The sequence below is a fragment of the Haliotis asinina genome, chromosome 4 (assembly GCF_037392515.1).
Source record: "Haliotis asinina isolate JCU_RB_2024 chromosome 4, JCU_Hal_asi_v2, whole genome shotgun sequence".
NCBI lineage: Eukaryota > Metazoa > Mollusca > Gastropoda > Lepetellida > Haliotidae > Haliotis > Haliotis asinina.
In genome coordinates this window covers 55,310,123-55,327,927 of record NC_090283.1, presented here as the reverse complement: position 1 = coordinate 55,327,927, position 17,805 = coordinate 55,310,123, and the positions used below count along the sequence as shown (strand labels likewise).

At 41.6% G+C, this 17,805-nt stretch overlaps 1 protein-coding gene across 6 annotated transcripts in view; it reads right to left on the bottom strand.

Annotated features, from left to right (window-relative positions):
* Positions 1-17,805, bottom strand: part of LOC137281690 (monocarboxylate transporter 14-like) — a 65,739-nt gene that overhangs the window by 3,905 nt on the left and 44,029 nt on the right. For 3 of the 6 annotated variants that reach the window (XM_067813095.1, XM_067813093.1, XM_067813094.1), the window contains exons 2-3: positions 2,320-2,544; positions 1,043-1,186 (exon numbers count right to left, since the gene is read on the bottom strand). In XM_067813095.1, coding sequence (XP_067669196.1) covers positions 1,043-1,186; positions 2,320-2,521 — 346 coding nt within the window. In that variant the 5' untranslated portion in view covers positions 2,522-2,544. Of the gene's footprint in view, positions 1-1,042; positions 1,187-2,319; positions 2,573-4,040; positions 4,275-4,442; positions 4,759-17,805 lie in introns of those variants that run through there. The other 3 variants (XM_067813092.1, XM_067813096.1, XM_067813098.1) reach the window with 3 other exon arrangements.

Below are 17,805 nucleotides of genomic sequence, written 5' to 3'. Positions count from 1 at the left end.
ACCGATGACATGTGTCAACCACGTCAGCGAGCCTGACCACCTGATCCCGTTAGTCACCTCTTACGACCAGCATAGTCGCCTTTTATGGCCAGCATGGGTTGCTGAAGGCCTATTCTACCCCGGGACCTTCACGGGTACCTGTGTACAAAAAGGTGGAACCAGATTATTAAGATTATTTAAACATGAATACTTAAAAAGGATTATGTAATATCATGATAGATACCTGCAACAGAACGAAAAAGTATAAACGGACATGCACTGTCACCCGATACAACGAGATGCAGTCTCACCTGAGACAATACTCCACACTGTCACCCGATACAACGACATGCAGTTTCACCTAAGACAATACTCCACACTATCGCCCGATACAACGAAATGCAGTCTCACCTGAGACAATACTCCACACTGTCGCCCGATACAACGACATGCAGTTTCACCTAAGACAATACTCCACACTGTGATCCGATACAACATGCAGTCTCACCTGACACAGTACTCCACACTGTCACCCTATACAATACTTAGTAGTGTCAAATATGACAATGCGCTGTTATTTTTGCTTGAGAATATATTCTGCAGTCTCACCACTGAAAATACTCTGCAGTCTCACCAGAGCCAATGTCCCACATTCTCTCCAAAGACAATGCTTTCTGAACGACGGTCTGATCCCTCACATGACACAAAAGCCTGCATCCATCTGATACAATCCCTGTACTCTCACCTGTGAGCCTTTACTCTCAACTGAGATAACCCCCAACCATTCTCACCTCAGACAACCTCGGCCATTCTCACCCGAGACAACCCCCATACTATGTTACCTGAGAAAACTCCAAGCATTCTCACCCGAGACAACCCCAAACATTCTCACCCGAGACAACCCCAAACATTCTCACCTGAGACAACCCTAAAACTTCTCACCTGAGACACACCCAAGCATTCTCACCTGTGACAAACCCAAGATTCTCACCTGAGACAAACCCAAGATTCTCACCTGAGACAAACCCAAGATTCTCACCTGTGACAAACCCAAGATTCTCACCTGAGACAATACCCATGAAAATCAGAAGTAGAAGTAGATTGTTGACGAAGCTGCTGATCGCGAGGCCAGCCGCCAACAACGTCGCCCCTGTGATGACGGACGCACGACAGCTGACTTGTGATGATAAAACGCTTGAAATTGGACCTGGAAGACAATGAGATGTGACATAACACTGGACCTGGATGACAATAAGATGTGCAAAACACTGGACCTGGAAGACAATGAGACGTGATATAACACTGGACCTGGAAGACAGTGAGACGTGATAAAAAGCTGGACCTGGATGACAATTAGATGTGCAAAACACTGGACCTGGATGAGAATGAGATGTGATATAGCACTGGACCTGGAAGACAACGCGACGTGATATAACACTGGGCCTGGAAAACAATGAAACGTGATATAACACTGGACCTGGAAGACAATAAGATGTGCAAAACACTGGACCTGGAGGACAGTGAGATGTGATATAACACTGGGCCTGGATGACAATGAGATGTGATACAACACTGGACCTGGAAGACAATGACGTGACATAACACTGGACCTGGATGACAATGAGATGTGATATAACGCTGGACCTGGAAAACAATTAAAAGTGATAAAACACTGGACCTGGATGACAATGAGAAGTGATATAACACTGGATATGGGCCCCGTTTCACAAAAGTCTCTTAAGCAAAAGATCTCGTAACTTTCCTCGAAGCATGTGTACCTGGTATACTTAACACAAGAGGTGCAAAATGCTGCGAGAAGAGTTACGAGATCTTAGGCTTACGAGAGCTTTGTGAAACGGGGCCGTGAAAGACAATGAGATGTGATATAACACTGGACCTGGAAGACAATGAGATGTGATATAACACTGGTCCTGGAAGACAATGAGATGTGATATAACATTGGACCCGGAAGACAATTAGACGTGATATAACACTAGAAATGGAAGACAATGAGATGTCATACAACATTGAACACTGTGTCTTGTGGAGGAAAGTGGCAAAGTACAAGGTTGATAATGTTTTGTATAGTGTGTTAAAGCATGTGCAAATGCACTGGACCAGGTGAATATACCGTTCTTGACCGACCAGTCCAATTTGTGGTCCCCTAGAAGGTGAATAGGTTTCAGTTGAACTGACTTCATTCAGGCACTTCATAAAATTGTGCAATCGGTGTATCAGTCAGTAGTATCAATTGCATATGGATACATCCTAATACAACTAATTATGCTACACGGCCATATTGCCACAGCTACCATAGCCTGACATTTTGATGGATCATACCTGCCAGTTGCAAGAGTGACGCAAACAGTGACGTCACCCATGACGTCAGCGCGACGCTCTCCTGAAACTGTTCCAGGAACACCGCCTGGAAGATGCCTCCCACGTATGCCAGACCTGGACCTATCAGGAGATTCACGTAGGCTGCCAGCAGCACCACCCAAGCCCAGCCGCCATCTATGTCACGTGACCGTCGCGACGTCATATCCGGACTGCTTCAGGTCATAACTGAAAGAGTTACAACCGGGATAGTTATTTGGACAATACCAGAGCACAAAATTGACAGCCCTGGAACACGGTCACCACATAGTTCAAAGGTCAACACAAACTAAACAGTGGTGTTGGGAATTGCTTGAAATCTCACAACTGATGATAGATTCAGTACCAACGTTGAACCATTAAGAAAACTAGGAAGTTCCATTTCAGGTTGTCACATTGCAGAAGAATATAAAGAAGAAACGTTTTCTGACGCTCCATTTTTCTTTCTTCTTTTTTCTTTATTTCTCTTTTTTAATTTTTTTTTGGGGGTGGGAGGCGTGGGGGTGGGGAAGGTGGAACTGCGCAATTGCTTCTACAAATATGACATTCGACGTAAAATGATACCAACAGCTACTTCAAACTGATGACTACTATATCATGAACAAAAACTTCCCAGAGTCTTCTAGACACCAGTAAATGAGGTGAGTTTTTTCAAAAGATTTAAGCATGTGTTCAGGCCTTGATAAAAATCCTAGACATGTTCCATCGCTAGTTCTTTCAAGGTCTATTACAGTGATTCCGAAATCGATTGTATTCGATGATGACAAAATGTGATCGATAACCGCTGCGGCCAGTCTTCGATTATTTCAATTAGTGAAACACCACTACTAATGAGTCATCTTTCTTTATGCTGAAAGTCTAGTGGGCTTTTGTCGTAGAATGTTTGTCCGAAGTAGTACCATGCGTAGAAAACAAACGGAAACATACTTAGGCTATAAATAAAAAGCTTAATAAATGTTTCTCGGGCATCAGAGCTTCACCATTATTTGTGCGCATAACAAGTTTCTGTTGCCAAAAAAATAATTTCGACTTAGCGGCGCCCCGATCATCCATTTGTCCACTATACGAATGAGTGTCTGTAAGAACGAGTGTGACTGAACCTACAAGTGATTAACACGTGCATAACTTCCCAAGCTGTAGGTCTGAGAGAAAACAAAAGAATAAAAACGTCTTCTTCTCTCGTCACTCTTTTTCTATGCAAAAAAAATCAAAAAGTCCTAACGACAGCGTCGTTTTTCAAAAAGAAATGTGCCCGAGAAACATTCAATATATTTTAAGCAAACTATGCATGTACTTGATTTCTGTACGGTGTCTGTACAATGAAGGTACATTCAGGTGACAAGTGATATGGTCAAGCGTCGTCAGCCCTGATGGCATCATCTGGTGTTTTTGTGTGCTTGTTCGGGAAAGAGATATAGATATGGTGTGTGTGTGTGTGTGTAATAATCTGAACCAGACCAGACTGTGTGAGCATTGATCTGCGGAAATGGGAAACGATGAGGCGTAATATCGTGCATAAAAGGAATGAAAATTGATAACACCAACAATACAGTTTAAGAATATAACCGGTAACCTTACAATTATGCCACTCCTTATGACATTTTACGTCATTGTTTGACAGTATTCCAGCAATATCAAGACGGGGGACACTAGAAATCGGTTACACGCGTTTACCCGAATCGTGCCTGTGTTTGCGTGATGAGCCAACCTGTGTAACCACAAACCTATCCCACCGGCCCCGGCTCGGCAAGAAGTAGATGAAATGTATGGTCTCTTCTGAGCCAGAATACTGGATGGAGTAACCATGTTCAAATGCATGTTACCATCGTCGGCCATCTCTCCTAAACCACGATTCGTCACGTACAGCACAAGCAGACACCCAAGCACGCATGCCCGCACACATACACGAGCGCGTCACTATTTTCGTGAAATGACTTACGCCACGTCTATTTCAACTCATGTGAGGTCACCGTGAACAATGTTATGAACGTATTGTCAGATCTATTCCCATCCTTTTCACATGTCGGACTGTAAAATGTATTTTAGCGTAAATGTTATCTGTTCAGCTCATTAAAGAACATACGTACCTGCCCTTCCAGAAAAGCTGACGAGGTCTGCGTGATCACGCCCGCAGAGGGTCGGTAGTCGAGCGAAACTACCACACTGTCATGTCCTAGTCCTACTATTACCGTAAGTGTAATCTATTTTTGTCAGAGCACACAGGGACGAAAAAAGAGAGAGAAAGAAATAGGACAGACGGACAACGAAACACTTTTCAAATATTTATTGAGTGGCTCGTATAGCTACCACCGGGGCTTCAGCCATGCACAGGAAAAGGCCGTATTGTGAGAGCGCTGACCCGACAGTAACATATACTGTCAATTGCTACCTCGAGCTCGCTATGGCAATCATGATTTCCACACAGGTATTTGATGCAGTGCAATCAGGTGTATTTTGTGCATCCACGCGAATGGTGCATTTCGCCCAGGTGTGTGATGCAGTTCACCCAGGTGTGTGGTACAGGACAGCAAATGCCTGTGGTGTGTGATGCAGTGAACAGGTGCGTGATGCAAGACGCCAAATGTGATGCAGTACACTCAGGTATATGAAGCAGTTCACGTAAGTGTGTGATTTGGTGCAGCAGGTGTAGACTGCTGTATGCAGGTGTATAGGTGTGTGATGCAGTATAAGGGTGTGTGATGCAGTGTGCAGGTGTGTGATGCAGTGTTCATAATACGATATGAATCTCGATATAAAATAGTCACGATGATATCATGCCAAAGTATTGTGCACTGAAACCGCGATACGATATGAATCTGGATATAAGGGTGAGGAGACGATACATATCACGGTGCTAAAATCTTTAATTCTAAAGTATTTCGTCCACCACCATTTTTCAATGTTTATTCGGAAACGAGATCATTACGTTTATACATCCTTCGTGAATGTTAACAACATGTGGGCACTATGTCTGTAACAGTTCGTGATGCAGGAATCTCGGAGAATAAGTTTACTTGTGGACTGAAAATAAGTAAGCATAATTATATACTGGACAATAATATTTAAGGATATTTGTAAATTTTGATTTTAAGAATAATGATGTATTTATTCACTGACATGCTGATAAAGTGTCAGTCATAAAAGTACCAAAATCCCTAACTTATTTTGTCTACTCTATTTTAAAAAGTAAGTATTTTTCTTGACAGAGATCGCGACTGGGCAACGTTCAAAGTTACACATCGATGTATCGTGGCCCATTTGACGTGTCGTATCGGAAACACCACAATGTAAAACTTTATATCGATTCATTGTATAAGCGGCTCATTGATCGATGAATCGCCGCACCACTACTACAAATATAGCAACAATGGGCCTGGTTTTCAGCATTGAGCAGCCGTCACGCTCACCGTTCAATGTCTATATCCTCCGAGCTTTATTTAAATGCTGGGCACATTCACTGTTATAAAACCGTCACGGTCACAGGGTTGAATTCTGTTCGCATATAACAAGATGTGCTCAATTTCGGTCTAAAGTTTTCAAAAACGGCGGAAGGTATCCGTTCTTCTGCAATCTTACCATCAACACAGTTACCTTGCCCACTAGACACGCGGCCCAGACACCGAGTCGGACTTCTTCTTGTTAGGTCAACCGATTGAGTGAGTGAAGCTTACAAAGCATTCACGGCGATGGACACCAGAAATGGACTTCACACATTTATCCCATGTGAGAAATCGAACCCAGGCCTTCGGCGTGACGAGCGAATGCTTTAACCACGAGGCTACCCAAGTATGTCACTTACAGGTATTTATGCTTATATATCCGTATCAAGCATGGTATTGAATAATTTATTGGTTTTACAAACCAAATCAGTCATACATATACGTTGGTGGTAGAGTTTAATTATAAGCTTGGACCAGAAACAGTAGGTGAGTGAGTTCTGTTTTACGTCGTCCTTAGCAATATTGCAGCAACATCACATCGGGGGAAACCGGAAATGGGCTTCACACATTCTACCCATGCGGGGAATCGATCCCTGGTTTTCGGTGTGACGAGAGAACGCTTTATAATTAACCACCAGGCTACCCCATCGCCCCATAGTTGTTGAAATCATAGGAACAAGTTTTGTTCCACTTTGTATGGTTATGGTAGAAATATGAGCGTCCCGATTCCGGCCAAAATTGATGTCGACCTGTCATAAATACTAGTATACGTTCTCATACTGCTCTGAACAATAATAGTTACCAAACATAGAAATACATTCATTGGTATTGATATATTGCAGACCCGTGACGAGCCGGGGTCGAGTTGATCTTCACAGCGGTACCAGGTGGTCATGTTCGCTGACTTGATTGGTACATGTCATCATCTCCTATCTGCGCTGATCAATAATCATACTCTTCATCACTGGACTGTCTGGTCCAGACTCTATCAGTCAGACCGTTACAGACCGCCGCCATGTAGCTGGAATATTGCTGAGAGCGCCGTAAAACTCAACTCACTCACTGGCATAGCATATATGCGGTGGCGCTGGTGATGTAGTTTTATAGCGACCCGGGTGAGTGAGTGTGAGTGAGTTTAGTTTTACGCCGCACTCAGCAATATTCCAGCTATATGGCGGCTGTCTGTAAATAATCCAGTCTGGACCAGACAATCCAGTGATCAACAACATGAGCATCGATCTGCGCAATTGGGAACCGATGACATGTGTCAACCAAGTCAGCGAGTATGACCACCCGATCCCGTTAGTCGCCTCTTACGACAAGCTGAGTCGCTATAGCGACTTGGGCCTGAAGTAGGGTCAACAATTCAATTAAGGTTAACAATTACAAATATAAGTTTCTGGGCAGTGTAAGTTACAGTTTTCACACTGAGGAGATATGTCTTTATCTAGAATGCTTTTGTATGCCTTTAATCCACAATGTCCTAGACTGAGGCGAGTTAAAACAACTTCATCTCTGCGACAACGCCGACGAATTTTCAAATGTTTGTTTACTGCAGGACAAGCCGAGTACATGAGTCTACCTGTATTTTCATTATCCCATGCATTTCGCCAAGAGGCATTTATTGACGATGAAATGACAAACCAGTAATCTCTTGGAATGGGCTTAATTGAGTGAATATCTGGCTGTGGTCTGATGCACGCCATCTTAGCAAGTCTGTCAACAACTTCGTTCCCAGCTACACCAACAAGTGCAGGAATCCAAACAGCTTATGTACAAGGAGTTTAGAAGAGTATGAACATATAAGAAGTCGTATATGTCACTGCGTGGACCTTTGACACTGATTGAATTGAGTGTGTAGATGACAACGAATCAGTAAGAGTTATTGCTTCGTTCTCATTATCTTTTGTCCATATTTAAGCTTGAAGTATGGCTGTCAGTTCTGCTGCAAACACAGTCAGATGATCAATCAATCTCAATCTTTTGTATAAACCAGGATCGGGAAAATAATAGGCTCCACCAACATGACCGGTTTTGGAATCCTTTGAAACATCTGTGTAAATATGAGTAAAATTACTATATTTGGTGTGAATGTAGTCTTGGGTTAGGATTTTAATAACACTTGGTTACATTTGTTTGTTTACAAGCTCCGATAAATCCTGAGACATCGAGGGTTGTGTTTGGTTCCATGGAACCTTTTAGGGGGAACTGAGCCGCATTCAGTTGAAGATTGTTCTACTTGTAATGTGATGCAAATTGATTCCAATTACACATGGCATATTCTATGCAATATATCAGTTGCTGGTTGATACCTAGATGAAGCTTTTAAAGGTAAATAGAACTTAAGGGCCACTTTAAGACGATGATATTGCAAAGGAGGTTCTGAGCATTCCACCTGCAAGGCAGAAACTGGTGTAGTAGAAAAGGCACCAGTGCATATCCGAAGAGCTTTGGCTTGAACACGTTTACGTTTAGCCACATGACATTTTGCAGCATTTTGCAGAAAACTTTACATTCTTATCTAGACAAGACGAGTGCTTTGTACGAGTTATCAGCACCCTACTTTGTGGCAGACGCGCTTTTCAGTAAAGTGAGAGTTTTTGATGAAATGTACTTGATGTGGCTGGACCATGTGAGTATTGTATCAAAGATTACACCCAAGAATCTAAACAAATTTGGAAACAAATTTTATGTTCTGACCACCAATGTGTACATTCAGAAGTTTACGTCTTGTAAAGAACATGGCAACTGATTTAGAAGTTGATACCGTGACCCTCCACTTTGAACACCAAAGATCGATAAAATTTAGAGCTCGTTGAATAGATTTGTGAACAAGCTCAGTGTTTCCAAAACGTCTCCAACAAGCACCATCATCTGCAAATAGTCACGCGTCAATATTTAACGGAAGTTCAGAAAGGAAATCATTGCTAATGATATCAAAGAGAAAAGGGCTTATAACCATGCCCTGTGGAGTGCCATTTACAATAATTCAGACACATGTTGCCCAATAAGAACTTGTATGGTTCGACCAGTTAGGATGGACTTTATCCACTGTAGGATACGTCCCTTTACCCCTAGACATTGCAGTTTAAATAAAAGGCCATTTCTCCATAACATATCATATGCCTTTACAACTACACACAGCATATGCTCTTGGTTTCCTAGTGCTTTCTGTGCTTCATTTTGTAGTCGAACAAGGTGATCTGTGCATGAACGAGTTTTCCTAAACCCTTACTGTAGCCTCGCTAATAATTCATTTGATTCTAAGTAGATACTCAAACGATTTGTGACAAATCTGTCCATGATTTTACACAAGTTAAATGTTAAGGCTGTTGGTCTGTATGAAACAAGGAGAGATGGATGTTTACCAGCAGCAGCATGTCTCCAGCTCCCCGGTAACTTTCCAGATATCCAGCTTTGATTTATGATATTAAGCATGACTTCTAAAGATGAATCTGGCGTATGTTTAAAGTGTTCGTAGCACAATTCATCGGCAACAGATATATTCTTGCCTTTTGATATTGCAGATTTTAATTCTCCCAGGTGGAAGGATAAATCATATTCAGGAAAAGGTTGCAATAAAGAATCTGACATTTTAGGGATAATCTCCATCTCCAAACGTGTGATTTCCTCTTTAAATTGTGTTGAAAAGTTTTCTTAAATACTAACAGCCTCAAACTGATCGGTTAAGAGATTGGCTTGCTCTTCATAGGAAATAGCGCTTTGGCCCAAAACGTCAAAGGGGGATCTATTACGATTACAACTAATTATTTTAACTTTTAACTGCCCAAATGGAAGAGACGGAAATATGTCTGCCTATTGCAGATATGTAAGAAGGCCAAATGCTGCGTTTTAAAGATCGTACAAGACGTAGGAAGTCAGCCCGTTTTTGGCGAAAGTCTTCTAAGTCAGCCGGTAAGGATGTACTGCGAAGTCGGTTATAGGCCTTTTGTCGAGCTTTATCATCTTTGTCACAGTCCATATTCTACCATCTCTGAGTATTTCCAGTATTTGGCATTCCAGACGTTTTACCAATAACCCTTTCTGAGAAAGTTAGATTATAATTTGACCTTTCAATGCCATCTGTAAGCAGATCGCACGTTTATTTCATTTGAACAAAGTTCAACAAATTTGTGCCAATTTGCAGATTTTAATCTCCATCTAGAAATTCGTAGTGCAGGTGTTCGAAGAGGTTTAAATGACATTTCACTCAAAACTGAAAAATAATCACTCCCTATACTGTCATTTTGATAAACACCCCAATGACATCTGTGGGATTAACAATGGTTTGGAATTGTTTCTCGTCTGAGACAATTTCCACAGCATTTGCCTCAAAATTAAACTTCGGCAAGTTATGGCTTTTATATGTTAAATCCGATTTAACAAAATTGCACAACCGTCACGTTTGGGATTTCTAGTCTTAGGATCATATTTAATGCGATATCTTCTCATGCAAACATAACCATTAATTTTAAACTGACACTCAGGCCAGAGAAAGGTTTCCTGAATGCATATTACATCCGGTTTGAATTCCAGTTTTCGAAGAAACGCCTTATGATGAGGACTGTGTGCTAATAACTCTGTGCATTCCACTGCAGAATAGTTAGTAGCACGATGGTGCTATCCATCATGATTTATCAGTGGAAAAAGAACGGAAGATATCTTGAGATATATCAGTGTGGAGATGAGACTTTGCAGCGGACATAATACGATAAATTTGGTCATCGCTGTTTGGAGCACCAAAGCTGACTCTGATAACTTCTAGCAGAAATGCAACAAGATTTTCAGTTGGATAATCAACTCGGGATGTGCTGCGTTCGCCAGATAGACGTGTAGACTGGGAATGATTCCGTCATCAATATGCATGAGTAGAACACTGACAGGAGCATTTAGTTTCTCTAAACTCTTTAGGTCGAATTATTCAACTTGCTGAGAAGATGAAACAGCTGACTGTTAAGGACGACGTTTGACAACATTTGCAAAAGACACAGGCATAGCAGTGTTCTCTCTGACCATTTGTACGGCTTCTTTATAAGAAACTTTGATCTCAACTTTTACGCGTTGGATTTCAACCGCTTCCTTGTATTTACTACAACCTCTATATAATCTGCGCTGTGTTTTCCTCCGCAATTTGGACATTTCAAGGTATCTTTAGATGGGCAGGCATCATAGGTATGATCCCCACTGCAGCGAGCACAAACCTGAACTGTACTTTTACAACTGGTTGATGTATGGCCGAAACGCTGGCATTTATAACACCTGAGGGCTGGTGGGACATATGCTCTCACCTTGAAGGACTGATAGTACATGTATACATGCTCAGGGAGTGTAGTACTTGCAAAAGTTAACAGAACTGATAATGTCTGCTCCTTTTCCTTACCTCTGTTCAAACGTTTAGCATCAGTAACTTTGAACGATTTCAACTGCTCAACTATTTCATCTTCAGAAATATCCAGATCGATATTGTAAATAACACCTTTTGTTTCTCGCAGACTTTGGGGGACACGCTTTGCTTTGTTTCCCACAAATTCGCGTCAGTAAGAGAGCCATTTTGAACTGCTCAGTAGATCTGCAGTGTAACACAATGTCACCTTTATCCAACCTCTTCAGGCTATGGATATCACAGACACGTTTTTGAATGTCCTTAACGAGTGCAACGGGACTGACGGCACGGATTTCAAACTCTCAAGGAAAAAATAACAGTGGGCCTCAGATTTTGTACATTAAAATTAAATATTGTCTGAACATCTGCATAATGTTTTCGTTTCGGACGTCTAGCCAACATAGCATTATATTTCCCAGCGAATTCGGCAAATTCAGCGAAAACAAATTCCCCAACAGAATCTAACTTCATAGCCCTACCTGTGAAGCAAACGCTATCACTGTTGTCGACAAGCGTAATCCGATAAGTAGGCTCTGCACGGACAAAACGTGACAAGCGCACGCACAAAGCCGAGCGTGCTCAGCCAACCGAAACAGAAAATGCGGAAGTAAATTTCACGAGCAAAAACTTACAACTAAAGGCAATTGCAAAATATAATTACTAAATTCATTACCAAAGCAAATTTCACCAACTATGCTTATGGTATAATGCATGAAACACCCCCAGCTAACCATTATAAATCTCAGCGAGAACAATCTACACAGGAAAACTGAGTAGATACACACGCCTGTCCTCGTCAGCTGACAAACAAGACCGAGAGAGTATGAATTTGATTTCAAGTGCTCGCCCTTGGAGTACGGAGTCTATGGTTACATGGTATGTGCGCTTCTTTCACTCTACATCGCATTTGCAAGTGTCAGACAGAAAAATCTCTCTCTCTCTTTCTCTCTCTCTCTCTCTCATATTAATCATACCAGACTAAATAATGTATGTACACTAATTATTTATTATATTATTTATTGTAACTGCAAGCTTAAACGTTCACAAGCAAGTTCAATGCAGATGAATTATGTTGTGTATATAGGTGTTTTTTTCCATTTTGTTTAAACGATATATGTTCTGCGTTGTGCTTGTTTACCAAATCAGATTCTTTAAGAATAATAATATGGCAAAACCGCGTAAACTTTTTTTATTATGAGGAACACAACGCTTCGAAGTATATCCTTAACGTTATAAAAGATTATAAATACATTCAATAATAACTTGACAATTAACCTACGCATGTAGGTGAAAACTACATCAATGCATATGGTTTGAAGTTCCTGAAATCTAAGACAGTAATCACGAAACACTTTCAACACGTTTTAGACGAGAGCGGAAACATACTCATTAAAATATCTTACCTTAAAAAACTGAATGGATGAATTCAGGATAAATGATGACGTCGGCGTTATTAGCAGCCGATGAAAATGATTGTTCTTGATTTAACGAGCGCTTCCCCACATAGTGCGTATTTCGTACAAGGTCTGAGAAGTCCAACTGTACATAAAGGAGGTCGCAAAGCAACCCTCTGAGAGGGTATCACCTGACAATATTACTGTCGTTGGTTGTAAATGTTCTGGGGGTTATCGTTGATCGGTCACCGGGTCACTCTGAAAGTGACAAATAGCCGGTGACCAGTGGCAACGGGCTTCTATTGTCTACAATATGTCCGAGGGCTTGTTTTACAGCCTACAAGTGAGCTATTCTTAGATTTTATAAGAGGGGAATAATTACGAGTGAGTGAATTTAGTTTTAGGTCGCATTTAGCAATATTCAAGCAATAGCACTGTGGGGGACACCAGACACCTTGTACAAATGTGGAGAATCGAAACTGGGAATCCGGTATGACTAGGCTTCACCGACCGAATAAGTACGAAGATACATTTTGAATTTCGAATTATAAAGCAAATATTTGCACTATGACACAGTGTCACAACGTGTCCACCCATTTATAATATGGCAGTCGTTTCCCGCTGACTGGGTTCCGTCCTATTGCACAGCTTGGTTCATAATCAGTCCAGAATTTTGAGATCAACTCATTCAACTGGATATAATCGGGTTATATCGAGGTATATAAATATTAATCATTATTTATTTATCTAATACATATAATCACAAGTATAGTAGAACACTACTACCTCTAATCTTTGCAAAGACGTCGTGCAGCGCAATCTGTCGTACGGCGTGCTCTGACAAACGGAAATCGTGGAAATCTTAAAACAAGGCTCGGCCGCTGGACGTTAGTGAGTGAATTCAGTTTTAAGTTGCACTCAGCAATATTCCAGATATGTGGCTGTGGTCTGTAAATAATAGAGTCTGGACCAGACAATTCAGTGTTCAACAGCATGAGCATCCGATCTGCGTAATTGGGAACCGATGATATGTGTCAACCAAGTCAGCAAATCTTACCATCCGATCCCGTTAGTCGCCTCTTACGACAACCATAGTCGCCTTTTGTGGCAAGTATGGGTTGTTTAAGACCTATTCTACAACAGATCTTCACGTGTCTCAGCCAATAGAAACGTTTGGCAGTCTGGTACGGACTTTACATTATATCAATTGCATTGTATGTTTAAAAAATACACCAAGTAAGAGCAAAGAACTCATATCAGGTGTAACCAGTGAGCAAGATGCACTGTAAACCATGTTGCGACCTCATAAAACAGGTGCAGTCTGGGGCGTCTTTGTTATTTTGAAGGTCATGGACCCTAAACCCAGAAATAAAATAAAGAAATACGATTTTATTAAAGTTTAAAATCAAACTTTATTTGTAAATATCATTTTCTTAAGAAACGAGAAATTGGAAATTAGTGTAACCATCCGTTTGTAGTGTCTCTTTTCAAGGGCATTTGCTCGTGAATGTGCATTCTGTCGGCAAAGCCAGCCACTATGATCATGGCTCCACTTCCAAAGGTTCGTCTGAGGCATTCTTTACATGCTTTTGATCAGACAGGTGTGAATTTGGCTGGTCCATTTATGACAATTCAGGGACGTGGTAAAACAAGAAACAAACGCTATCTGCGCCTGTTTACTTGTCTTGCCACAAGGCCGGTTCATCTTGCAATAGCATATGTCCTTGACACTGCCTCATTCCTCAGTGTCTTCTACAGAATGACAAGTAGACGAGGATTGCCACCAGATGTCATATCTGACAATGGTGCAACTAGTTTCCCAGCTAGATTGAGACAAAGTGAAATACTCGAATCGAGGTGCCCGATGGTTTTTCAATCCTCCCCCAGGCTCCACTTTATGGAGGGGTGTTTGAATCAATGAACAAGTCAGCGAAGAGGGCTATGTTTGCTATACGTGGTTCTGGAGATATTACCGATGAAGAGTTGACAACCGCCTTTGTAGCTGCAGAAGGCCTCATCAGCTCATGTCATCTTACGTATCAAGGTGCACACCCTGTTGATGATGTTCCATTAACACCAAACCACTTACTACATGGCCAGTATGGAGGAATCTTTGCACTAGATTCAGTAGACACTACCTCTTTCAGTCCCAGAAAGAGATGGAGACGGGTTCAAGAACTAGTTCGACATGTTTGGAGAAGGTGGATGAAGGAATGGCTACCTTCTCTCCAATGTAGAAGGAAGTGGTTCACTCCCAGCAGAGATCTTCGGGTTAACGATGTAGTACTTGACATTTCACCTGATGCAGCACGCGGTACTTTACACCTGGGGATAATTGTCAAAACATACCCTGGTTCAGACGGGCATAGACGAGGTGTGGACATAAAAGCTGAAAAGAAAATGTTTTCTGCCCGAACTTTTTTTCAAAACAATAACTTGAAGTTTAAACATAGTCATTCCCGATTACCAGCATTTCCAATTTCCTCAAAAAGTAACCGCAAGGTTTAAGTCTTGATGTGCGTTTGTTATCCATTCTGAACGGGTATCGTGCAGCGTGGTTTTCGATTGGCTGCTATAAACTGACCAATGAGAACAGTCATTACAACATGGATGTTACTGCTGTCGAATCAGAATAAGCTTTACTACGGGGAATTCCCTGCTGGTGATTACCGATCGTGTATTGTTGTGAACGTTTCCTCTTGGTGGTTTGTTTTTATTATAAGACATAGGTACCTTTCAGGTTAGATGAAATACTTGATATATTTTATCATGCACGCTAAATAGAAAATTCGGTTAAACAGATGAGGTGGAAAGTTTCAGTTAATCTAATGTTTTAACAAAATTCTGACGTTTAGTAAATGCATGTGCCAGGTGTCATTCATATTTTCAACGAGGTAAGTTCACTAATTCATAAATTTTGGTGATTTGTAATCCGCTGGTTTTCTAAAACATTTCAAATCTTATTTGTGTGTCGTCTTGCAAAGCCAACGGGAGTAGGGCTAGTTTTGATGTTGCAAGCGGCATGTTGCTATGCACGCTGAACGGTCACTGATAACGAATCGTCGATGTCGGCGGATATTAGAGGCTTCTGGTTGGGGGTGGGGGTGGGGGTAATGTAGAGAGGAAAAGGGAGAGTATGTTTCCTAATTAAGTTGAGAAAAGTAAACGTATGTGTGAAAACATCATGGCTGACTGAGTTTAACTGGGTAGAGTTCAATGAAGTTGATGATGGCTTCGAGCTTTATCGCACTGTGTGTCGCACATATCAGATCCAAAATCGAATCTTGTAGTAGGAATGAAAGACAATTTCAGGAAAGAGTTTAAGATTTCATGATAAGGCAAAAACATATTCAGTGTTGTGAACATGTTAGAATTTCGGAAAAAACTGAAAGTGCACAATATGCCAAGGCGATGTGCAGAGCTGACGAAAAAACACATTGGCTTATGAAATCCTATGTGGCATTGGAAGGGGAGCCATGTTCCAAATTTGTCAGCTGCAGTCTAAAAATGCTATAAATTTTGGTGCCAGTTACCTCAATGACCATGCATGCAAAACTTTTACAGAAAATGTGGCACAGGTCATAAATACAGACGCTCCCACGGACTTAAGGGAAAGTAGTTTCGTCAGTATTTTGTCAGATAGTTCTACGGATAAAGGAATCGTGGAGCAAGAAGTCGTGTACATGTATGTGCGGCTGTAAGTGCTGAAGGTGAAGTGAAGACAAAGTTTGCAGATATAGTCAACCTGGTCATGCCAGGGGCGTGAAAGTAGGAATTCCACAGGCATTAGCTACTGTGGGTCTGTCAAAAGAAAATCTCTCCCGAAAACGTGTGGGAATAAACACTGATGGCGCTGCTGTGAATCTAGGAAAGAAGGGGGAGCGGTGAGACCCTCATTTCAGAGGTTCAGAGATGGGCAGAATCTCTCAGCCAGAAGTTCATGAAGATGAAAACAGGCATTTTTAAAGGAAAGCAAAGATGGACAGTTTAAAGGTCATGAAATCAGAACTCCAAAGCAAAGAGCAGCTGCACTACAGTCAGAATGTGTAGATAAAAACTTTGACAAGGTTGTTGACAGCATCTTGGCAGCATTTGTTCTTCAAGAGAGCGATTTATCAAACACCTAGGTGGGAAACCACACTCTTTATCTACTGTCTTCGAAAGCTACAGCCCATTACTCACCGGAGAGGAGAAAACCAACGCTCTTGGCGAATGGCTTCACTTCAAAATGTGCATGAAAGATCTTAAGAGGCAGGTCACTGGAGGATGCGTATGAACTTGCCAGTGTGTCACAGACAGTTTTGAAGCATATTCTGCCATAGTGTCAATCATGCTGAAAATTTCACCCAGCACAGCTCACTGTGAAAGAGCTCCAGTGGCACGAACAGGTTGAAGACACACCTCTAAACCAGTATGAGTCAAGATACACAGAGGAATCTGACGAGGATGGGTAGTGGGGTAGTTTAGTGATAATTCTTGTCTCACATCCCATATTAGAGCTCAAGTTACAAGGATACCATTTGTGTGGAGATCATTGTAACCATCCATTATTGGAGTGAGGCGAGCACTGCTTGACAAGTCTTACATGAGCCAGCGCAGCGAACACGTTTGTAACAAGCAGGTGGGGCAAGCAATTTGGACGAATACACTTGGTTGCTACAGGTAGATAGGCGATTAAGCATGTGCAATACATGCTGACCGTTGCGTGAAGTCAATACCGCTGCTGTTTAACACGTGTCTCGTAGAGCGACTTAGTTCAGCAAAACCAACACGACACGGTTTGCACGGCGACATTTACTTTTTCAATATTTAGACGTCAACCTGTTCCCCTTTTGTTTCAAATGGAATGTTCTGGAGGGCGTTCCCATTTATGCAAATTGGGGTCATTTGTCAGGTCGCAGCTCATCCTTGTCAAGCAGTAGCAGTATCCCCATCACTTTAGTTGTAATTACTGCTTCTGTATTACACCAACTGTCTGTTTTCACTGCCATTCTGTCCTGCACTCTCACTGTCATGAACCTGTAGTGATTTGTGGGGCGAAGGGGTAGCCTCGTGGTTAGAGCATTCGCTCGTCACACCGAAGACCCGGTTTCTTAGGTTAAAATAATAGTCACGACTTTAATACTGGCGAAGCATAGAGCAAAGATCGCCGTCACGATTTTCGGACCTTGGTTTAATCATCACCATCTAATCATATTTCCTAAAGCTTAAGAAAATACTTTCTGTTAAAACT